General features: G+C 35.1%; 1 protein-coding gene across 3 annotated transcripts in view; it reads right to left on the minus strand.

Annotated features, from left to right (window-relative positions):
• The window catches only part of Exoc4 (exocyst complex component 4), an 826,621-nt gene that overhangs the window by 583,265 nt on the left and 217,369 nt on the right, over positions 1–25,987 (minus strand). For all 3 annotated transcript variants that reach the window (XM_074062803.1, XM_074062797.1, XM_020169325.2), the window contains exons 8-9: positions 7,848–7,993; positions 3,476–3,564 (exon numbers count right to left, since the gene is read on the minus strand). In XM_074062803.1, the coding sequence (XP_073918904.1) occupies positions 3,476–3,564; positions 7,848–7,993 (235 nt within the window). The remainder of the gene's footprint in view (positions 1–3,475; positions 3,565–7,847; positions 7,994–25,987) is intronic.

Here is a 25,987-nt window from a genome sequence, read left to right on the forward strand (position 1 = left end):
TGTGAAGAATGGGGAAGTTATATTATAGTGATTCTTCCATTACCCATCCTAACAGAATAAAATTTCCCTGTAACTAAGTTGAATTTAAAAATATTTTCAAGTACATACAGCAGTTTCCTCCTGAGCCAGACAGCTCAAGGACAACTCTTTTACTTAAATATAGGGTAACTGCAGAAAACATAAACATGCATAGCTTCTGCTTCTTAAACTTAAAAACACATCAAAACCTACCAGGCTACTAATGTTAGCAGTAGCACCACCTCCAGTTAGGGCCCTTCCTCCCACCCAAGGTGATCTCTATCCTATTTTATACCTCAACTGACCTCATTCATTCTGTCACTGAATCAACCAGTATTTTTGGAACATTTACTGTACCAGGCACAGTGCAAAGCAAAGGAAATAAAATATGATGTTACTCTGAGAGCTGATAGTTTTATGACAAACTCAAGCAAGTGAACATTGACCCCCAGTACAGCATGGCAAGTACTCAGATAATAATAACAATGTGCTGGAATACACACCAGGAGCCCAACAGCAAGGAAGCTTGTAAGTGACAACTAAATTTAACTTATAAAGTCAAGTCAAATTTAGCCATACAAAGATGACACAAATGACAAAGAGAAGATGTGAAAACTCTGAAACACAACACTAGAAGTATAACTCTGGAGGAAAAAAAATGAAAACATATAATGTTCTCTATGTCAGACACTTGTTTAAGCACTGGTCACAGTTGAACTCCCTTAACTTCCACAACCTCCTCACGGCCTAGACACTGTTATATCTATCCCCATTTAGAGAAAAGGGAGAACAGGCACCTAGATAATGTAACTTACCCAAGGCTAGTGTGCAAGGACTGGTGGGGACCTAGGCAACCTACATTTAAAGATTAGAGACCCCAACTCTACAATGACACACTACACTAACTACCAACAGATCATGGACCATGGGGAAGAACCGAAAATCATTCCACATGGCTATAGCATAAAGTGCTCATTATTCTTACTGTTTAACAAAATGAAGAATATGGTATCAATCATTTATCCTGTTGACTAATAATGCTTGAATATGAGTGAGCGACAGGTTGTATTATTGCCCCATTGATTACATGGTCTACCTTTTCATCTCGAAGTGCCAAATGAAAGGCTTCACCATGGTACAAGATGCTGACAGAGGAGAAGGCTGTGTAGGAACAGGGTTTGGACAGAAACTTCATACTTCCTACTATGCAAACATTCAGTAAGTCTGAAGCCTTGGCTCAAATGGGAGAGTACCTGCCTAGCAAGCACAAAGCTCTGAGTTCAAAACATCAGTACCACTCCTCCAAAAAAAAGTTTATTAATTTTTTTTAAATAAGATGATAAGGATTCAACCTAAAAAAAGGAAGTCAAAGGCTTTACTTCCATTAAAGAAATTTAGAAGACAGATGGAGAAAAATTATGGAGGCAAATTTAAACTATTCCTTAAGCCAACAATAAAAAGAAATACAAATTAGGGCTCTGGACCTAGATGACCTGCTACACCCCCCCCCCCACCAAGTGATAGTTTAAGCGTAATCCCAACTTCCATAACCATCATTTCCTACCTCACTTTGCAGGCCATTCTTCTCTCCTGAGAGGTAGCTTCCCCTACAGCCTGGGTAACTCTTCTCCTTCATTCCCTATCTGACCACAGAATGGGTCACTGCTGCTTTTGTTCCCAATCCTAACTACTCTTACTCCAACAAGAAACTCATATGTACTTTCCTGAATACGTGATAACACTTTACTATTAAATAAAATGTTGGATTTTCCTAATACTCTGGAACATCTAGGTTTTTACTTCTGGTTAATATGCATATGTTAACATGCATATATATATGCAAACTGTGGAACTATTACTATGACACAAATATAAGCAAGCATAGCAGTCTTTAGAAAAAATTAGAGGCTATTAGATTAATAATGAAGGTGAAGGCAGGATGACTGACAATAACTTTCAAATCCAAAAAGACTGACTAGTTATTTCATAGTATTTTGATTTACATCTATGTTAAATGTTTAATTGTGAAGATTAGTCATTACAAAATGCTCCAAATGCCTCCAAGACATCAAACACTTTATTTTTTTAATATAAGTTTTTTATTAGGATATATTCATTATACAGGGGCAGATTCGTAGTGACAATTCCGATTAAACTTATATTGTACATTAGTTACATTACCCCCAGTGTCTCTCCTCCTCAGCCCCCTCCCCATCCCACTTAAAGCAATTGCAAGAGGTTTCTTAGTTCTGTTTCATATAGTTATAAGAAGTCCTTTTACCATATACCATCACCTTAATCTCCTTCCTTCACCCTTCTCCTCCCACTAGAACCCCGTCCCCCCACCCCCATACACACACACTGTACCTACTTTACAATCCTGGTTTTCATTACACATCAAAGACTTTAAAAGTGTTCATACCTATCCCTTATGAAAAAAGCCAGAATTTTAAAATAATTTAAATAATCACTCCCTTTTCTTAATTCCTCTAGTGATTCTAGTGACTTAAGTTGCCAATATTTACTTCTTCATATTGTTACTGGTGTGTGTGTGTGTGTGTGTGTGTGTGTGTGTAGTAATCCCCACGGATAAAAAATCCACCTTTAGATTACTTATAATACCTAATATATTGGTTGTTTTACTACAGTGCTTAGGAAATGGTAACAATAAATTCTATACATGTTCAGTACAGACACAACTACATGCAGAACCATAGAAATGAAGTGACGGTATATATTCATTTCTTTCACAACTGTATCTTAAGGCTTTATCTTCTATTTCTTTGTAACCAACTTGACACTTAGCAGGCCCTCACAAATCTTTCTTAATAGATTACATTTACCATAATTTAACATGTTCCTTTTTGTCACAGAGGAAATTTTACTGGTTTGAAATTTGGAAATTTTTATTGGTTTTGCTTTACATACCATAATTTATTTTCTAAGTATTTTTCTTCTCTAGGTTGAAATTCTTCAGTAACTATACAAGAATCTTGTGTATCAAAATTATGCTGATTAGATCATACTGTTAAAAGGCATACTTCTTCCCTCTAAATAATGATAGCAGTTACTTTTGCCCTTTTCCAAATTCCATTATACCTGTCACATTCCAGAAAGTGTTAAAAATAACAACTAGAACAACAATAACAGTGGCCACCACAGAAGACTGCCATTCTGCTAAACCGTGACTGGACTCATCTGCTATCTAAGCAAGAAGAGCCTGGCCTCATCTCTTTAGTGTGCAATTCCCACCTGAATGGCAGCAAGTGATTAAGACCTATGGCTGGAGCATTAGTTATAGCTGTGTGGCAGCAGATGCTAGGAAATGACAGGAGAAATAGATTACCAAGTCTGTAATTTTTTTTTATCTAGAATGCAGGCAACAAACTTACATGCCATAACTGCTTCAAATCATCCTCCAGAAAATTAATTTTTCAAGAGAAATACAATCACCTACCTTGAAGTTCTCCACTACGACTGTAGAGCTCTCTTCTCTGTTCTCTCAAATAGGCACTCATGCTAATAGCATGGGAGGATGATTCAAACCTGTTATGAAAAGTGAAACACAGGGTAAACAAATGGTTAGAAGGCAGCTACATAGGCGGTGTCTAGCTGTGCATTCCCAAAGTATTCTACTCTGGTCTGTGTAACATTTCCTGATGTAATCATAACATTTTAGCTCTTCCATTAAAGGGTGAGAAACAAGTGTCCAAACATTGACTTAATAACAATGCTCCTGACTAATATTCCCCTAAAACAGTATCTGACTCTTTTGCTTGTTCTCCATCTCAACTATTACAACTCTGACCCATTCCCACTTTCCTTTGCCTTCAGACCAGCATCGTTGTTGGTCTCAGCAATAAGAATATCCATAAAGACATTCTAATTATGCTGTTGTCTAACTCAAAAACCATCAGTGACTGTCAGTTGCTACTATAGACATACCATATTCTCGGAGCAGAACTCCTGCCTTTATATTTCTCCAACTAGAGGTCTAGTACAAAGGGCGTATTAGAAATGATGCCATCAAAGAAATAAGATATCTTTGGTGTCTTCCTAAATATCCCAAAAATATTGTTACCAAATGGCTGCTAGCATTTTTTTTATCTACTATGTACTACAGCATAAAATATTTCAAAAATATCAAACTACAATGTGTTTGTTCACACCTACCTAGGAACTGTTCACAAAGGTCAGATATATGAGAGATAGACTCATGATAAAGAATGGGTCTCTGGCTAGTGGCATAGCTCAAGTGGTAGAGTGCCTGCCTACCAAGCATGAGGCAGTGAGTTCAAGTAAGGAAAAAATTGGGTGAAATTATGGCTATATCAAACAGTAAATCCTTTGATGCTCTGAGAGATTCCATTTCAAACTTAAGGCTTTTTTCAAAAGCAGTTTAACAGGCTGATGAAATGAAGGAGTCCTTCTAAAAATTCTTTTCCCTAAGGGGTAAACAATATAATGAAAGAGCAAGCCTGACAATGGGATAGGTCTCTGGCAACAAGGAAGGATCATGATTATTTCTTAATTATGTCTCCGTTATCCATTTCTTGACAGGGAAGATGAATGCCAAGACAAAGATACATCTGTAAGGGAAATACACGGGTTACTTGATCCTCTCTCTGCACACTACCAAGAACTAAGAGGTAGGAACAGCTGGAAGAAGGCAAAGTATACAGTACTTCAAAAGTGTCATCTGCCAGTTAAGTGCAGAAAAGAAGTCACTGACCTCCCAAAACCATGGTGACAGCTTTTGATCAGAGACTGAAAAGAAAAAAATAAACTCTTGGGCAAAGAATAGAGAGGCACACATTGTACAATAAGAGAGAACTTAAACACAGTTAATTAACCTTGGCTAAGGGCAATTAAAGAGAGTAATAAAGTCCTTCACAGATGTGACAGAAGAGATTACAGCTCTCCAAAAATCTTAATCCTTTATGACTCAATATACTTTTGCTACTAAGGAATCCTTTTTATGTTTGTAACAAGACAGACATTGAGATAATTCTATAGCAAAAGAGGCATTAGCGATTATTCAGTCTCACCACTTTATTTTATAGCCAAAGGTACTGAGGCCTGCCAAGCGGAGAAACCTGCTCAAGCATATGTGGCTCATTAATAATAGAACCAAGATTCAAAGCAGGCAAATCTGCAACCACCTAATTCTGTGTCAAAAAGGTTTTATTACTACCCAGCAGTAATAAATGTGCAATAATTATTTAAATTAATTCATTTCCAATAATTAGTGATTTTTCACAACTTCAAAAGCACTGGCCAAATGTTTGAAAACGTGTATGTGGTCAGAAAAGTTGAAACTTAGTGAAGATGGCTGAGAGCATGAAACCTAAAAACACTGATGCCTATTTTCTGTAATAAATCGATAGCTAGCATGGTAAGTTGAAAGACAAAATAAAGGGAGGAAGCAAGCAATGAAGGGAGGGAGAGAAGGAAGGAGGGAAAAAAGACCCTGATTAGGCAGCATCTGGGACAATCTTAGTTACTGACTCTATCAATCGTCTCCCTCCTTCCTCCTGGATGTTCTGTTTCCTTTCTCCCTCATTACTCAGCTAAGTGCTCAAGAAAAAGGGGAGATTGTCACTAGCAGAAAAGATTAATAAATGAATAATTAATAATTAATTATCAAGGAAAGTATTTAAAGTGGTATAGCTACTTTGGAATACAACTGGACATTGTCTTACAAAGTTAAATACATTCTTATATGACCTGACAATTGAACTTCTAGGTATTTACTCAAACAAAATGAAAAATTATGTTCACACAAAATGCTACATGAGTGTTTATAGCTACTTTATTCATAATTGCCAAAAACTAGAAACAACCAACATGTCATTCAACTGGTGAATGGATAAATAAGCTATGATACATACAAAAGTGCATTATTCAGCAATACAAAGGGATATTTAACAAGTCATAAAAAGAGGTAGAGGACCCTTAAATGCATACTGCTAAGTGAAAGAAGCCAGTCTTACAAGGCTACATACTATACAATTATAACTAAAGGACATTCTGAAACGGGCAAAACTACAGAAAGAGTAAAAAAATCAGTGGTTTCCACAGGTTAGAAAGGAGGATAGGGGATACTAGGTACAGTACAGAAGATATTGAGAATAGTGAAACTATTCTATAGAATACTACAGATACATTATATGTTTCATTTGTCAAAATCCCTTAGAATTATGCAACACAGTGAACCCTGCTATAAATATTATAGCACACTAATATAAGATGTTAATAGGGAAAACTGGGGTGGGTGGGAGCATAAGGGAACTCTGCAATTTTCTGTTCCACTTTTCTGTAAACCTAAAACTGTTATAATAAGCCTATATATTAAAATGTAAAACATTCAATGAAGAGTCACATCCTATTTCCTTAATATCACCCTGTTTATCAGAATAGAACTGATACAAATACCTTGTGATCACAATAGAAAACACTGGTAATTTGTTGGGGATCACAAAGCACAGAGATGGGAAGGTCTAGGCCATTTATAATATAGCAATGAATAAGGAAAAGTCGACATTCACCCTTATTGTAAGATAACAACTGTCCTACAGTTCTGTCTGTTCTGTTTGAGATTTTCTGTTACTTGCAGCCTAAAGTATTTTAACTGATACTGCATCTACTCAGTGAATAAAACTGTTTAGACAGAACTTCATTCTGTAAATAGAATGAACTTCATTCTAGGTGGTCACACACAAAATCTTTTCTACATTAATCACAAAATAAATTAACTGTTGAAACTTTCCTTAATTATGAAGAATACTACCAATACAAATTAAAAACAAACCTCAAAGGCTTCATCTACTGAAAAAGAACTAATTCAAAATACCGGCATGATACTTCTGTTTATACTTACAGATATAACATCTTAAAATAAATATTAACCCTTCAAAAGGGTTACAAAAACTTGCAGTAAGACTGACAGGATTTAAATCCTACTTGAATCACTTGTTAGCTGTGTGACCTTATGTAATTTACTTAATCATGCATATATCAATTTTTATGTGAAGATTTTTGTATTGGTATAAGAGGATTAAAGACAGAATCCTTGCCTGTAAAGTTGCTATCATGAGCAAATGTGATAATCTATGGAAATGGCTTAGTCCCAGCTAGCCCTTAGTAAGGACTCAGTAAATGTTAGCTACTAGTGGTGATGATAAAATTTATTATAATCCAAATTAGATTGTGCTTAACTGAGAATGAGAAACTCAACTATTTGTAGTGCCTGCTACACAGGAACCACAGGAAGTAGTGGTTACTACTTCCAATGTTAACATTGATATTACTATTAGCTGTTACCAAGAGATGCGCACTTTGGGCACATAGTCCGGTGAGGTTAACCGGAAAAGAAGAAAAAAATTCTTCCAGATTATTCCTCTATTAAACATGTAACTACATAAAACAAAATACTACTTAGATGGGGCAATTTGTATAACTTTATTTATAAAGTACTTAGGGCATTTTCAAGGATGACACATTTCATTTCCTTTTATTTTCTATAAAATTCTCCAGGAACACCCAGGGAGTTTAATTTCCCTTAATCTTATATAGAACTCCCCAAAAACAAGTTTTAAAAGTTTTTAATTAAGAGTTATAGATAATCTAAAAACCATATTCCAAAATAGCTACTTCACCTTATAGAAAACAAAAATAAACAAAATTGAATAAATATACTTATTTCCTATAAGTTCCTTCAAATCAATTCAGCCAGAGAAAGTACTTAGCTATCAATGAGTAGAAAGTCATCTTATTTGAATCTAACACTATTTGACACTTTGCTACCTTACAGGTACAATGATACTCACTTGAAAAGCGAATTTTTTGGCCTCTGAGGTTTCTTCTTAGCAAAAAACGCTGCAAACTCTCGTCCAGTACTGGCATAGCTTAGTTGAGCTGATGGTTCAGAGGCCGTACGAGTGTTTTTCATATCCAAGTACTCAGTCAACAGCATCTGTACAATAACAAAAACAGTTTAATTTATATGTCTATAATGTGCTATCATGTGAATCACTCTTTACTTCCATTACAGAGCCATGTAACAAGCCAGCAAGTCAAATATACATATTGATATATACTATATATAGAGAGTGAATTTCTGAATTTTTAAAAAAGTAGTAAGAAGCTTAATGCATATGTTATTACATGCAAGTTTGAGAAATTTCCAAAGTAGAACGAATCCTGCAAATTAGTTCTCAGTACAAAAATGTATAATACAAGAAAAATAAAAAAGGAACAGGGGCAATTTTAACAATAGGCTAACTAGTTGTGATGTATGTTTGCATATATTTGTTTGCTTTATTGTTCTTCTCTTTTATTCTAATACCATTTACCACTAGCTGGAAAGTACTGTTTTAAAATAGGGTAAAGTTTTATTTTGATACTCAAATTGGTAAAAGTGCACTTTAAAATATTTCAAACAACAAATCCTCTATTCCTAAACTGCTTGAAATTGGCTTAAGTTAGGCTAAACCTTCCACTGCCAAGTCTTGACACAAACATGAGATGCCTGGTATTAAAATATAACTAGAGGCTAGGACATAGACTGTGTATTTAGTATACACAAGACCCTGGGTTCAATTCCTATCACCAAAAATAGACAGACAGATAGGTAGAGACAGATGATAGATGATAGATAGATAGACAGACAGATAGATAATAGATACAGACAGATAGATGATAAATGAGATAGAGAAAAAGATAAAACAAATTAAACTAATTAATAACATAACATCATAACATACACAATACCATAACATAAAATCATAACATATAAAAGACCATAACATACAAAGATCATAACATATAAAACACTTTCTGTCCACAAAAATCTGTGGAAGATAATTCTACATTATGGCTCCAAATTACTTCCTGTCTCAGACACTAAATTCATTTCTATTTTTAAGTAGCAGGAATTGAAATTTCTTATTGACCAATAGTTCAAACACAAAGACAAAGTTTATGGATGTTTTAAATTTAACTTTGTAAGGCTTTACTCTATAAAACAAAAGATAAGAAACACAATGACAGAGTTGGAAAGCACTTTGAAATCTATATATCCCACTAATTTGTTGAGAGCCTGGTATGTTGAATGACTCTCAGGAAAAAGCAAAGGTATATAATACCCTAAATAACATACAAACTGGTGTGAATAGGCATCTCTTCTGTTATAATTTTGGCTCTGTAAAAGCAGAGCCAAAAATTTGAGATAATATTGGTTACACTATTCTCGATGAATTTTCCATTTTACCACTTAATCTCTATTTAACATATTGCCTGTGGCTAAATGTGGCCACAGATGCAGAATGTTCTAAAAATAAATATGGAATTTATAGGCTTAGAATGAACACATCTCCTCTTTTATGCTTCTTCATTCATCCAGGTAGCTGCTTATTTAAATTCTCAGATCCACCTAAGCGCTTAACATGGTCAATTCCTTTCAGGAAACTTTCTAGCTTATAAAACCATCTCCTCAACTAAGAAATGTTCCCCAATGACATAGCAGACTGTCTAGTAGCCGTGCTTATAATCTGTGATCCTACCTTCTCAGCTACAGCTGAGATATGCACCAGCAAGAGCACCAATCTCCAATTACTCAATAAAATTCTCTTTCCAGGGATACTTGTCTCTGCTCATCAATGTAAGTGAGGAGCTGCAAATTATTTGGAACACTGAACCTTTGCCATGAGGATAGAAAAATCAAGTCAATCTTCAAAACATAAACTAGATGGCTAGAGAGAAATAGGAGACTCAAAAGAGAAAAATTTAAAGGTTGCAACCTTTCTATGTTTTCCATCATTTTACACATCTCAAATCTAGTCACTGAAAAGGGTTCAGATTATATACCCTTTAGTTTCACAATATCTCTCTAATGTTTTTTTTCCTTATGATAGCTTGAATAGATTTTTGTTCTTTCACTGAGATATCAACAGACAGATGAGTGACATTCATATCACAATTACTGCTTTTGTAGACATCTACTATGTCATGAAAGCACTCCTCCTTACCAATTCTCCTGATTACTAACTTAACATATTCAATGACTTATAGAAAAGCCATACTATAAATGTACTCTTAAAGAGTTAGAGAATTAGACTGATTCTTATGACAGGAACAATAAGGTGGAAAAAAAATTACCTTGAGTTTTCAACATGAACTAAACCTCATCTTCTCTTGGTCAATACTTTGTTTTTGCATATTTGAAATATTGTAAATTTCAATAATCTGCTCTTTGAAAATACAGATGGCCAGGAAATTGTGCTCTAAGTACAGCAAAAGTTTTCTTATTTTTTTACTTTTAGAGCTTTATTTAAAAATTTATAACAAAGGAATATATACATATATATTTTTTCTTTTTTTTAAATCAAGCTGAACCAAAATGCTTATAATTAAGGTGACCATATGCTGGTCACTATAATAAGAAATGTTTGAAGGTCTAAAAGAGAAGAAGGAAAGGCAAAACCAGGGCAAAATACCCTCAAATTATCACAGTGATTCCTGAAATATATACATTAATGAAAGAATATAGCAATGATTTAAAACAAAGACCTCCATTTATAATTACTAAAAATCATCAGATTTTCCCCAATAGAATTGCTAGAGAATGGTATCCTGACAAAGAAAAAAGAGTAAAATTTATTTTTTCCAATACAGCAACATAATATCCCCATTATACAAGGACTAAAATATTCTGCAATAAGGAAACCAAAGGAAAAATAAAGTCATTGTGAAAATGGAATGGCTGTCTGCTTAATTATACTCATTAGCAATGGCAATTTATTATTAAAGCCATTTAGTATGGCCTTGTGAATAGTATACTTTGGTATTCAGAGTTAAAAAAAATAAAAAATTCTGAGAGTACACATGTACTCTTGTACTGCATCAAACACCTGATCAGCAAAGCCAACATCAAAGAGCTCATGTTTTGCTTTTATTTTTTATTCTTTTTCCCCAATGGAAGAGCTTGTCAAAAAGAAATCTCAGTTTTGACTGCTTCCAAAGAATGTTTTTATTTACTTTCAATAAACTATACATTTATTTAATACACAAAATATGCAAGGTATTGTGCTGAATATAAAAACTGGACTCAAAAATACATCCTTCCCTCAATGTACTTATAGAGCACAATGAGAGTACGTATAAAACAAAGAAGAAAATGGAAAGACATCAGGACACAGAAATGGCCAAGAGCACTTATAGTAGAGCAAGATTACTTCTAATTAGGATAATTTTTAAAAAGCTTTAAGATCATGGCACTATCGAAGGGCAAAAGTAGAATCTTAGAATGTGTAAAGGTCCAAAAACGTGGCAGACAGAAGAAGCAGAGAAATATTGCTGGAAAAAGGGCATTTTCTTTCTGTCTGTATCCTGGTGTATTGTATCCTTTGTGCCTCTCAGTCTTCACAACATTTCCCTCAATTCCCAATGAAAGGTACTTAACATACTTCCTGGCACTCAGTAGGTATAAAGTGAACATTAATTGAATCTGAATCAGCACCTGTTATTTCTGAAAATGCCATTTTGAGTGAATTATAAGAATATTTTTATGTGTGTCAATATTCACATATTATAGAAAAGCAACATGAAAGAGTCTTTAGTAAGTAAACTGCTTATTGAAAATGCTGGTTCTTAGCCACTTAATTGAATAAACTGTCTCCAGAGAGTAATTTGGATTTTTTCCAAGATGCATTAACTCTTTCAGGTTATAAGGGTAGCACTTATCTCAGTGGAGCAGAAATTTAATAAATGGTATTCCTCTAATGTGAGTAAATTAATGTACCCCAAAAAGCCTGAAGTTTCACCATGGGTGTTATGGTTATACTTTGGGGAGCTCTTCTGTGAATGTGGAACATCAGTAAATACCTGCCCTTTAGAATAAATTATTTTCAATTTAGGTAACCTACTAGAGAGTACCTACTTTGTTTAAGGTGCTGTGTTAGATGTTGACAGAGTTACAATGAAAAGACATATATAGCCTGAACTAAGAGTCAAGAGAAAAATCAAGTCACTGCAAGATCCAATGCTTGCGAGATCCAGGCTGCTGTTTTGGTTTTTGCAGAGTTGACAGTTAAGATAGATGGAAATCTTCTGGAAGACAGGAATCATGACTTGTTCGCATAGTATTCTCATTCATGTTTATTACCTCAATATAGAATTGCGTATATATAAATTGGAAAATATACATAGATATGAGAACTATGAGCTAGATCAGTCAGAAGCATTTTAAAAATAATTTTCTTATATATGCCATTTTCTCCTTATGTAACTATAGATTCTTAATGTCTGACTTTGACACAAAGTGACCATATTAACAAAAAATCAAAACAATTTTTGCAAGCATCTTTTGAAGATATGCTAATTGGTTCCCTATAACCTCAGTCTTAGTTTCATCCTACTGGTGGAATATTGACATACAGCTAAAAAAGAGGATAAATAACAGTGTCTGTTCCACACACTAGCACATTACACGTCAGATGATGGGAGGATAGAGGCTGCATTCATCATAAGACCAAGAAGTGTCATAAAAAGACCACGGCAAAAAGAACTTTCAAAAGAAGAGGATGGAGATAACAACTGTAAAAGAAGCTACAACTTCAAAGCTGTAGAACCTACCTCTGTTTCCTCATGCATGGGATGGACTACCATATCCATGGACTCTAGTTAGTAACTTCTGGCTGGAGCTAAACTGGTTTTCTAAAATTGATTAAGTTCTACTTAGAGTCACTTTCTTGATCTCATTTCCCATTCTTTTTTGTCCCCCCTTTGGCCCTGGGGTTTGAACTCAGAGCCTCACACTAGGTAGGTGTGCCAACTCCACCACTTGAGCCACACCAGCCTCATTTCCCATTCTTGATAGATGAAAGGAAGAGTTATAGGCTGGAAGAAAAAAAAAGATAATTTCAGATATGATGAAAAACTTTGAGATATTTAGGGAATAGTAAATTAAACAATTTAGTTTAATCAGATGGTAATAATGTAAAGAGAACTAATAGAAACTAACCATAAAGATGTTGATTAGGGCTGTATTGAAGCCATTGAAGGACTTGATCACAGAAATGGTGGCATTGAGCTTAGTCAGGTTACAGGTTGTAGCATGCAATGACATAATGCCAAGGTCACATAGCTGAGGAGTAACAGCTGATTTTAAGCCTGCACTTTCTGTATTTCTCTATTGTTCTCTCGTTTTGTAGTTGTAAAGTAGGGCACATGAATCTCTAATTTAAAGTAGTTGTCCAAGTGGTTCTTATCAGCAAATTTATTTTCCCAGTATTTTAGCACAGACCGAGAAGCAATACATGTATATATCAGAGGATATAAAAGAAAATTCTGAGTCGAAGTGTTTCCTGAGTGTAAAGAATGCTAAAGAATGACAGAGTGGAGGTCATTGGAATTAAGGAGGCTGAATAAGACTGTGTGATGATAGGAATCATTAATATATTGTGCTGGAAAATATGTCTTAACATAGAATAAGATTATATGAATGCAGATTAAATACTAATAGTTTTTGGGGTTTTTTTTATCTTTTATTCATATGCGCATACAATGTTTGGGTCATTTCTCCCCCCTTCCCGCCCCCTCCTTCTCTCCCCCACCCCCTCACTTCTGGGCAGAAACTGTTTTGCCCTTATCTGTAATTTTGTTGAAGAGAGAGTATAAACAATAAGGACCAAGGACCAAGGGTTTTTGCTAGTTGAGATAAGTATAGCTATACAGGGAGATTCCTTGCATTGCTTTTATGTACATATGTGTTACATTCTAAGTTGCTTCTTCTTGAACTGACTTTTTCTCTAGTTTCTGATCCCCTTCTCCTATTGGCCTCTGTTGCTTTAAAGTTTCTGCATTAGTTCATTTGCATTGAGGACATCAAATGCTATCGTGTTTTTTTGTGTTTCTTACCTATCCTCATACCTCCCTGTGTGCTCTCATCTTATCATGTGACCAAAGTTCAGTGCCCTTGCTGTATTTGCCCTTGATCTAAAGTCTACATATGGGGGAAAACACTCGATTATTGGTCTTCTGAGCCTGGCTAACCTCTCTCAGGATGATGTTCTCCAGTTCCATCTATTTACTTGTGAATGATAAGATTTCATTCTTCTTCATGGCTGAGTAGAATTCCATTGTGTATAAATACCACATTTTCTTAATCTATTCGTTAGTAGTGGGGCATCTTGGCTACTTCCATAACTTGGCTATTGTGAATAGCACCGCAATAAACATGGGCATGCAGGTGCCTCTGGAGTAACCTGTGTCACATTCGTTTGGGTATATCCCCAGGAGTGGTATTGCTGGATCAGATGGCAGATCTATGTTTAGATTTTTAAGTAGCCTCCAAATTTTTTTCCAGAGTGGTTATACTAGTTTGCATTCCCACTAGCAGTGTACAAGGGTTCCTTTTTCCCCACATCCTCACCAACACCTGTTGTTGGTAGTGTTTCTAATGATGGCTATTCAATCAGGGGTGAGGTGGAATCTTAGTGTGGTTTTGATTTGCATTTCCTTTATGGCTAGAGATGGTGAGCATTTTTTCATGTTTTTTTGGCCATTTGAATTTCTTCTTTTGAGAAAGTTGTGTTTAGTTCACTTGCCCATTTCTTTATTGGTTCATTAATTTTGGGAGAGTTTAGTTTTTTGAGTTCCTTGTATATTCTGGTTATCAGTCCTTTGTCTGATGTGTAGTTGGTAAATATCTTCTCCCACTCTGTAGGTGGTCTCTTCAGTTTAGAGACCATTTCTTTTGTTGAGCAGAAGTTTTTAGTTTTATGAAGTCCCAATTGTCTACACTTTCTCTTAGTTGCTGAACTGCTGGGTTCTATGGAGGAAGTCCTTGCCTATACCTATTACTTCCAAAGTGTTTCCTACTCTTTTCTGAACCAAGTTTTGAGTTTGGGGTCTGATATTAAGGTCCGTGATCCATTTTGAGTTGATACTAGTACACGGTGACAAACCTGGATCTAGTTTCAGTTTTTTGCAGACTTCTAACCAGTTTTCCCAACAGCTTTTGTTGAAGAGGCTGTCTTTTCTCCATTGTATATTTTTAGTGCCTTTGTCAAAAATAAGTTTGGGTATAGTTGTGTGGATTCATATCCAGGTCTTCTATTCTGTTCCACTGGTCTTCATGTCTCTTTTTGTGCCAGTATCATGCTGTTTTTATTGCTATTGCTTTGTAATATACTTTGAAATTGGTAGTGTGATACCTCCAGCATTGTTCTTTTTGCTGAGTATTGCCTTGGCTATTTGCACACTCTTGTGTTTTCAAATGAATTTTAGGGTAGATTTTTCAATCTCTTTGATGAATGTCATTGGGATTTTGATGGGAATTGCATGGAACATGTAGATTGCTTTTGTAGTATAGACATTTTTACTATGTTGATTCTACCAGTCCATGAGCATGGGAGATCTCTCCACTTTCTATAGTCTTCCTCAGTCTCTTTCTTCAGGGGTTTATAGTTTTCCTTGTAGAGGTCATTCACATCCTTTGTTAAGTTTACTCCTAGGTATTTGATTTCTTTTGAGGCTATTGTAAATGGAATTGTTTTCATATATTCTTTTTCAGTTTGTTCATTATTAGTGTATAGAAAAGCTAATGATTTTTGTATGTTGATTTTATATCCTGCCACTTTGCTATTGCTGTTGATTGTATCTAGGAGTTTTGGGGTAGAGTTTTTTGGGTCTTTAAAGTATAGGATCATAGCATCTGCAAAAAGGGATATTTTGACAATTTCTTTACCTATTTGTATTCCTTTTATTCCCTCTTCTTGCCTAACTGCTCTGGCTAGGAATTCCAGGACTATGTTGAATAGGAGTGGAGATAGTGGGCATCCTTGTCTGGTTCCTGATTTTAGAGGGAATGGTTTCAGTTTTTCTCCGTTAAGTATAATGCTGGCTGTAGGTTTGTCATAGATAGCTTTTACAATGTTGAGGTACTTTCCTTCTATTCCTAGTTTTCTTAGAGCTTTTATCATGAAACGGTGTTGGATCTTATCAAAGGCTTTTTCTGCATCTATTGAGATGATCAAGTGGTTTTTGTCTTTGCTTCTGTTAATGTGCTGTATTACATGTATTGATTTGCACATGTTGAACCACCCCTGCATTCATGAGATGAAGTCAACTTGGTCATGGTGAATGATCTTTTTGATGTGTTGTTGAATTCGGTTTGCCATTATTTTATTGAGTTATTTTGCAATGATGTTCATTAAGGAGAATAGCATATAATTCTCCTTTTTGGAGGTTTCTTTGTCTTTTCTTGGGATGAATGTAATACTGGCTTCATAAAATGTGTTACGCAGTTTTCCTTCCCTTTCTATTTCATGGAACAGTTTAAGGAGAGTTGTTTTTAGTTCTTCTTTAAATGTCTGATAGAATTCAACAGAGAATCCATCAGGTCCTGGACTTTTCTTTTTTGGGAGACTTTATTGCTGCTTCAATTTCATTTTGTGTTATAGATCTATTCAGGTGATTAATGTCCTCTTGGTTCAGTTAAGGATGATCATAAGTATCTAGAAATCTGTCCATTTCTTGAAGATTTTCAAATCTATTAGAAATTAGGTTCTCAAAGTAGTCTCTGATGATTTCCTGGATTTCCATGGTGTTTGTTGTTATCTCCCCTTTTACATTCCTGATTTTACTGATTTGGGTTTTTTCTCTCCTAATTTTAGTCAGGCTTGCCAGAGGTCTCTTAATATTGTGTATTTTTTCAAAGAACCAACTTTTGTTTCAATAATTCTTTGTATGGTTGTTTTTTGTTTGTTTGTTTCTATTTCATTGATTGCAGCTCTTATTTTTATTATTTCTCTCCTTCTGTTAGTTTTGGGATTTGCTTGTTCTTGTTTTTCTAGGAGTTTGAAATGTAGCATTAGGTCATTGATTTGAGATTTTTCTGTCTTTTTAATATATGCAATCATGGCTATGAACTTTCCTCTCAGGACCACCTTTGTTGTGTCCCATAGATTCTAGTAGGTCGTGTTTTCATTTTCATTAACTTCCAGTAACCTTTTAATTTCCTTTTTTATTTCATCGATGACCCATTGATCATTGAGCAATGTGTTGATCAGTTTCCAACTGTTTGCATGTTTTATGCTACTAATAGTTCTTTGGAATGCTGTTAGAAAAACCTGGAGATTGGTAAACACTGTTGGTGGGAAAAGAGGAGAAAGTGGTATGAATAAGTAGAATGAACATCAAAATATATTTGGACAAAATAGGCAGAGAATATGTCAAAGTTGCAGATAGGAATGAGATTACAATTTTGTTTCTCCCTAGCATGTTCTCTTTTTTCATCTTCAATGTTTTAATATGAAAAACAGAAACAGCACACCATCAAAATACATGGAGGAAAAACTGACTGACTTGAAAGGAAAAGTTGAAAGTTCACTCATAATTGGGCATTTCAATTAAAATAACTAACATAACAAGTGAACAGAAAACACTGAAGAATTGAGCAGTACTGTCATGTACCTTGACTAAAACTGTTGTATATGTCACAGTCTATCTATACAGAGTACCTCAGACTTACATAGGATATTTTCCATAAGAGAACACATGCTAGACCATCAAGTAAATCTCAATATATTTAAAATAATTGAAATTAGAGGAAGTACATTTTCTGACCACAATGGGAATTAAACCAAAAATAGGAGAAAATTTTGAAACTCTCCAAATATTTGAAAAGAAAACACCAAACTTGTAAATACATTATGAGTGAAAGAAGAAAGACTAACAACAATCTATCTTTGTACCTTAAGATCTAGAGAAAGTCAAACTCAAAGCAAGGAGAAAATAGGTAATTATGAATGTTAAAATGAAAATCAGAAGAGTAGGAAAAACTAATGAAATAAAAAATTTGTTCTTGGAAAAGATAAAAAAATTGATAAATCTTTAATTAAGCTGTCTATTCAAAAAAGTGAAAAGTCATTTAGAAATACCATAATCATGAATAGCAGAGGAGGAGTCATAATAGACCGTACAAAATATACAACAATTAGAAGAAAAGATTATACACAAGTTTATGCCAGTCAATTAAGAATTTAGATGTAGACAGTTCATAGAAAGACACAAAGTAAGGAAACTAACTCAAGAAGAAACAGAAAATCTGAGTTATCCTGTACAAATCAAAATGTACTTAAAAATTTTTCCTGCACATAGAAAAGCCACACAAATGTTCTATCAAGTGTTTAAAGGTGAGCTAATATTAATACTTTGCTAACACAGAAAATAGAGATGAAGGAACATACTACAACACATTATTATTTTATTATTTTTATTATTATTATTCTAATAACAAAGCCAAACACATCACAGCAATGTCTCTCATGAACATAAATGCAACAATTTTGAATAATGTATCAGCAAATTAAATCTATAAACAAACATTCCAACTGAATTAATTTGGATTTAAAAAGTTATTTGTTGTAATACATTGGATTAATAAATAGGACCAAATTCACATTATCATCTCAATAGATTCAGAAAAGCACTGGACTCTCATTGATGATATGAAAAAAGGAAATTTTCTCAATCAGATAAAAGACATCTATGAAAAACTTGTATTACAAAAGAAGGGATTAGAAAAAATTTACAAGTTGTTTATTTCTAGAAATTACAATTTAGTATTGACTGCAGGTAATTCAAATTGTGGCAAGCACAACAGTGGATAAGAGGGGGAACTGTTGCATTAAAACTGTTGTTTTATGGACAAAGACACTGAGACACACACATGCTGGGTAATTTGCCCAATTACATAGCTAGTGAGTAGCAGAACATGGATCCAAACTCTGGCAGTTGACTCCAGAGTATGGGCTCTTTCCCTGACATGTTCTTCTTGGGCTTTGTTTTTCTTCATTACCGAGTAATGATTTCACTGATAAGGGAAATTTTTGAGTTGACAGAAGTATTCTAAAATGATTATGTTGATTATTAGACCCTGTATGTATTTACTTAAAAATCATCAAAGTACACAATAAAGGGTGAATTTTATGGTACATAAATTGCACCTTTAAGCTGTTTTAAAATGATTATGGGAATTAGATTAAAAAATCAAGGATATATGTCCTCTAGAGTGCTGATAATTTTATATGAGCTTATAGACAAACATTTAGGTAATTTATAAGCTATGGGAATCTAAGCTATACTGAACCTTTTCATATTATGTATTTCAAGATGAATATGAATATGAATATTCTTATACCTTGCAAGGCAGTGTATTCCAGAATACATTTACTGTTCCTAAATAATGTGCATTTCTGATCATTGTTCACGGCATCACAATGCTTTTAGTCCTTCAAAATACAATTTTTTTTATCATTTCTCCCCCCTTCCTACTTCCTCCTCCCTTCCTTCCCCCGCTCCATCCCTTATCCCCCCTTACTCCTCACTACCTGGCAGAAACTATTTTGCCCTTATCTCTAATTTTGCTGAAGAGAGAGTATAAGCAATAATAGGAAGGAACATGGGTTTTTGCTAGTTGAGTTAAGGAGAGCTATACAGGGAGTTAACTCGCATTGATTTCCTGTACATGTGTGTTACCTTCTAAGTTAATTCTACTTGAATTAACCTTTTATCTAGTTCCTGGTCCCCTTCTCCTATGGGCCTCAGTTGCTTTAAAGTATCTGCTTTAGTTTCTCTGCGTGTGAGGACAACAAATGCTAGCTAGTTTTTAATGTCTTACCTATCCTCATACCTCCCTTGTGTGCACTTGCTTTTATCTTGGTTTTTTTTTTTCATTTTGAAGTAAAGGTGATTTTATTCTTTTTTTTCTTTATTCATATGTGCATACAGGGCTTGGGTCATTTCTCCCCCTGCCCCTACCCCTCCCTTACCACCCACTCCGCCCCCTCCCTCTCCCCCTTACCCCGTCAATACCCAGCAGAAACTATTTTGCCCTTATTTCTAAGTTTGTTGTAGAGAGAGTATAAGCCATAATAGGAAGGAACAAGGGTTTTTGCTGTTTGAGATAAGGATAGCTATAGTGTGAGATTCTTCCCATTGCTATCCTGTACATAAGTGTTACTTTCTAAATTAATTTTTCTCGAACTGACGTTTTCTCTAGTTCCTGATCCTCTTCTCCTATTGGCCTCTGTCGCCTTAAAGTTTCTGCATTAGTTTCTCTGCATTGAGGGCAACAAATGCTATCTTGTTTTTTGGGTGTCTTACCTATCCTCACAGCTCCTTTGTGTGCGTCAGTTTATCATGTGATAAAAGTCCAATCCCCTTGTTGTGTTTGCCCTTGATCTAAAGTCCACATATGAGGAAGAACATGTGCTTTTTGGTCTTTTCGGCCAGGCTAACCTCATTCAGAATGATGTTCTCCAATTCCATCCATTTACCAGCAAATGATAACATTTCATTCTTCTTCATGGCTGCATAAAATTCCATTGTGTATAAATACCACATTTTCTTGATCCATTCGCCACTGGTGGGGCATCTTGGCTGTTTCCGTAACCTGGCTATTGTGAATAGTGCCACAATAAACGTGGGTGTGCAGGTGCCTCTGGAGTAATCTGTGTCACAGTCTTTTGGGTATATCCCCAAGAGTGGTATTGCTGGATCAAATGATAGATCAATGTCTAGCTTTGTAAGTAGCCTCCAAATTTTTTTCCAGAGTGGTTGTACTAGTTTACTTTCCAACCAACAGTGTAAGAGGGTTCTTTTTCCCCACATCCTCGACAACACCTGTTGGTGGTGGTGTTTCTAATGATGGCTATTCTAACAGGGGTGAGGTGGAATCTTAGTGTGGTTTTAATTTGCATTTTTTATGGCTAGAGATGGTGAGCATTTTTCATGTGTTTTTTGGCCATTTGAATTTTTTCTTTTGAGAAAGTTCTGTTTAGTTCACTTGCCCATTTTTTATTGGTTCATTAGTTTGGGAGAATTTAGTTTTTTAAGTTCCCTGTATATTCTGGTTATCAGTCTTTTGTCTGATGTATAGCTGGCAAATATTTTCTCCCACTCTGTGGGTGTTCTCTTCAGTTTGGAGACAATTTCTTTTGATGAACAGAAGCTTTTTAGCTTTATGAGGTCCCATTTATCTATGCTATCTCTTAGTTGCTGTGCTGCTGGGGTTTCGTTGAGAAAGTTCTTACCTATACCTACTAACTCCAGAGTATTTCCTACTCTTTCCTGTATCAACTTTAGTTTGGGGTCTGATATTAAGAGCCTTGATCCATTTTGAGTTAGTATTGGTATAGGGTGATATACATGGATCTAGTTTCAGTTTTTTGTAGACTGCTAACCAGTTTTCCCAGCCGTTTTTGTTGAAGAGGCTGCTTTTTCTCCATCATATATTTTTAGCTCCTTTGTCAAAGACAAGTTGGTTATAGTTGTGTGGCTTCATATCTGGGACCTCTATTCTGTTCCAGGGGTCTTCATGTCTGTTTTTGTGCCAGTACCATGTTGTTTTTATTGTTATTGCTTTGTAATATAGTTTGAAGTCAGGTATTGTGATACTGCCAGCATTGTTCTTTTACTGAGTATTGCCTTGGCTATTTGTGGCCTCTTGTGTTCCCATACAAATTTAACGGTAGATTTTTCAATCTCTTTAATGAATGTCATTGGAATTTTGATGGGAATTGCATGAAACATGTAGATTACTTTTGGGAGTATCGACATTTTTACTATGTTGATTCTACCAATCCATGAGCATGGGAGATCTCTCCACTTTCTATAGTCTTCCTCAATCTCTTTCTTCAGAAGTGTATAGTTTTCCTTGTAGAGGTCTTTCACATCTTTTGTTAGGTTTACACCTAGGTATTTGATTTTTTTTTGAGGCTATTGTAAATGGAATTGTTTTCATATATTCTTTTTCAGTTTGTTCATTGTTAGTGTTAGAAATGCTAATGATTTTTCTATGTTGATTTTATATCCTGCTACCTTGCTGTAGCTATTGACGGTGTCTAGAAGCTTCTGAGTAGAGTTTTTTGGGTCTTTAAGGTATAGGATCAAGTCTTCAAATAGGAATATTTTGACAGTTTCTTTACCTATTTGTATTGCTTTTATTCCTTCTTCTTGCCTAATTGCTCTGGCTAGGAATTCCAGTACTATGTTGAATAGGAGTGGAGATAGTGGGCATCCTTGTCTGGTTCCTGATTTTAGAGGGAATGGTTTCAGTTTTTCTCCGTTAAGTATAATGTTGGCTGTAGGTTTGTCATATATAGCTTTTATAATGTTGAGATACTTTCCTTCTATTCCTAGTTTTCTTAGAGCTTTTATCATGAAATGGTGTTGGATGTTATCAAAGGCTCTTTGTGCATCTACTGAGATGATCAAGTGGTTTTTTTCTTTGCTTTTGTTAACGTGGTGTATTACATTTATTGATTTTCGTATGTTGAACCAGCCCTGCATCCCTGGGATGAAGCCTACTTGGTCGTGGTGAATAATCTTTTTGATGTGTTGTTGAATTCTGTTTGCCATTATTTTGTTGAGGATTTTGGCATCAATGTTCATTAAGGAGATTGGCCTATAATTCTCCTTTTTGGAGGAGTCTTTGCCTGGTTTTCAGATAAGTGTAATACTGGCTTCATAAAATATGTTAGGCAGTTTTCCTTCCCTTTCTATTTCGTGGAACAGTTTAAGGAGGGCTGGTTTCAGTTATTCTTTAAAGGTCCAATAGAATTCAGCAGAGAATCCATCAGGTGCTGGACTTTTCTTTTTGTGGAGACTCTTGATTGCTGCTTCAATTTCATTTTGTGTTATAGATCTATACAGGTGATTAATTTCCTCTTGGTTCAGTTTTGGATGATCATATGTATCTAGGAATCTATCCATTTCTTTAAGATTTTCAAATTAATTTGAATATCGGTTCTCTTAGTAGTCTCTGATGATTTCCTGGACTTCCATGGTGTTTGTTGTTATCTTCCCTTTTGCATTCCTGATTCTCCTAACTTGGGTTTTTTCTCTCCTCATTTTAGTCAGGTTTGCCAGGGGTCTGTCGATCTTGTTTATTTTTTCAAAGAACCAATGTTTTGTTTCATTAATTCTTTGTATAGTTTTTCTGGTTTTTATTTTGTTGATTTCAGCTCTTATTTTTATTATTTCTCTCCTTCCATTTGTTTTGGAATTTGCTTGTTCTTGTTTATCTAGGAGTTTGAGATGTATCATTAGGTCATTGATTTGGGATCTTTCAGTCTTTTTAATATATGCACTCATGGCTATAAACTTTCCTCTCAAGACTTCCTTTGTTGTGTCCCATAGGTTTTGGTAGGTTGTGTTTTCATTTTCATTAACTTCCAGGAACTTTTTAATTTCTTCTTTTATTTCATCAATGACCCATTGTTCATTAAGTAATGAGTTATTCAGTTTCCAGCTGTTTGCATGTTTTTTGTCTTTACTTCGGTTGTTGAGTTCTAATTTTGTTGCATTGTGATCAGATAGTATGCACGGTATAATTTCTTTTTTCTTATATTTGTTGAGGCTTTCTTTGTGCCCTAGGATATGATCTATTTTGGAGAAGGTTCCGTGGCCTGCTGAGAAGAATGTATATATTATAATGGAATGTCCTTCTTTATCTCATTTGATCAATGTAGGTTTGAAGTCTGCTTTGTCAGAGATAAGTATTGGTGCTCCTGCCTGTTTTCGGAGGCCATTGGCTTGGTAAATCTTCTTCCAGCCTTTCATTCTAAGCCTATGTTTATTTCTCTTGGTGACATGGGTCTCCTGTAAGCAACAAATTATTGGATCTTCCCTTTTAATCCATTTCATCAAACGGTGCCTTTTGATGGGTGAATTAAGTCCGTTAACATTAAGTGTTAGTACTGATAGGTATGTGGTGATTCCTGTTATTTAATTGTCTTAGTTGTTTGAAGGTTTCATTGTGTGTACCTAAATTGAGGTTACTCTCTACTTTCTTGCTTTTTCTTTTCCTGTGGTTTGGTGCTGCCTGTCCTTTCATGGTTATGTTGGGTTTCACTTTCTGTGTGCAGAATCCCTTGAAGAATCTTTTGTAGTGGTGGCTTTGTGGTCACATATTGTTTTAGTTTCTGCTTATCATAGAAGACTTTTATTGCTCCATCTATTTTGAATGATAGTTTTGCTGGGTAGAGTATCCTGGGGTTGAAGTTATTTTCATTCATTGCCCGGAAGATCTCACTCCACACTCTTCTTGCTTTTAATGTTTCTGTTGAGAAGTCTGCTGTGATTTTGATGGGTTTACCTTAGTATGTTATTTGTTTTTTTCTCTCTTATACCATTCAATATTCTTTTCCTAGTTCTGAACTTGTTTTTATAATGATGATATGTCTTGGGGTTGTTCTATTTTGATGTGGTCTGTTTGGTGTTCTGCAGGCCTCTTATCTGCATGGGAATAGATTTCTCTAGATTTGGGAAATGTTCTGTTATTATTTTGTTGAATATATTACGCATTCACTTTGCTTGCACCTCTTCTCCTTCTTCAGTGCCCATAATTCTCAGGTTTGGTCTTTTGATGGAATCATTGAGTTCTTGCATTTTCTTTTCACAGGTCTTGAGTTGTTTAACGAATAGTTCATCGGTTTTTCCTTTAATTACCACTTCATCTTCAAGTTCTGAGATTTTGTCTTCTGTTTGTTCTATTTTGGTGGATTGGCCTTAAATTTTGTTTTGCATTTCTGTTTCATTCTTTTTTCTGATGTTTTCTACATCCTGAGTCTCTTCCTCTTTAATGTTGTCTATTTTCATTCTGAGTTCATTTATCTCTTTATTAATCATGTTCTTTGTTTCACTTTGGTGTTTATACAGTGCTTCTATGCTTTCTTTTATTTTTTCTTGTGCTTTCTCAAATTCTCTATTTTTGTTCTCTTGGAATTTCTTGAGTGTCTCCTGTACATTTTGATTGACCATATCCAGTATCATCTCTATAAAATTCTCATTGATAACTTGTGGTATTTCTTCTTTCAGATTATTCTTATGGACTTCATTGGGTTCTTTGGCATGGTTTATCATTGTTTTGTTGGAGTCTGGATCTGAGTATCTGTTTTCTTCATTTCCCTCTGGTTCCTGTACTAACTTTTTGCTGTGGGGAAACTGGTTTCCCTGGTTTTTTCTGTCTTGCCATCATTGCCCTTGGTATTGTTATTGTCCCTGTACTGTATGCAATTAAGTATTTTCTAGCTTGTAATAATAACCAATGGTGGTATTTAGAATGGAAAGGTGAAAGGAGAGGGAAGGCAAAGAAGGTAAAGAAAAAGAAAAACAAACAGACAAGTGACAAATCCAAAATAAACAAAGAAAAAGTTTCAAAGATAGAAACAGGAAAGATGTGTACTAATCAACAGTAAGATAAAGAGGCATTAGAGAGACAGGGAGAGTATTGAAAAAAAAATCTCCAAGTTCAAATGCAGTAACATTTCAGTCTTAATAATTTTGGTGTTAGTCCCTCAGCCAGCTATCCTGGAGATGGTGTCTCAGAAGTAGTTCTGTCATTGTCTCATTAAAGGGGAAAAAAACAAAAAACAACCAAACCAAAAAAAAAAAAAAAAACCACCACAAAGTGTCCCAAGTTTAAATGCAATACAGTTTCAGAATGTTTTTCAGCATGCAGGTGTAGTTCGGTTGTTGTCTCATCAAAGGAAGAGAGAAAAAAAAAAGTGTCTGGAGACTGCTTTGTGAATGTTTATCTGAGGCTGCGGCTCACCTGACCGCTATTGTCAGCCAGCTGTTGCTGCAGGCTTCACTTATGCAGATGTTAGGAGTGAGCTTAACACTCACCTAGCCCTGCAGGCTTTGTTTACTTAGAGTTCTCCTGGGCGCCACCACCACTATTACAAGCTTTCCCCTTTCCAAGCACACTGGGGGTGGTGGCGCTACACCTGCCTTCTCAGGCCAGCATATTTATTTACAGCTCACGTGGGAAGTGGGTCTTCCCTGGTTTAAATAAGTTTATAGCAAATATAGAAACTGTACTGTTCAAAAGTGAAGAACTGATAGTTCTGGCATAAAATTTAATTCTTTTTGATTGGTTTTCCTATTTAACTTTATTTTT

The sequence above is a fragment of the Castor canadensis genome, chromosome 2 (genome assembly GCF_047511655.1).
Source record: "Castor canadensis chromosome 2, mCasCan1.hap1v2, whole genome shotgun sequence".
NCBI classification, from domain to species: Eukaryota; Metazoa; Chordata; class Mammalia; order Rodentia; family Castoridae; genus Castor; species Castor canadensis.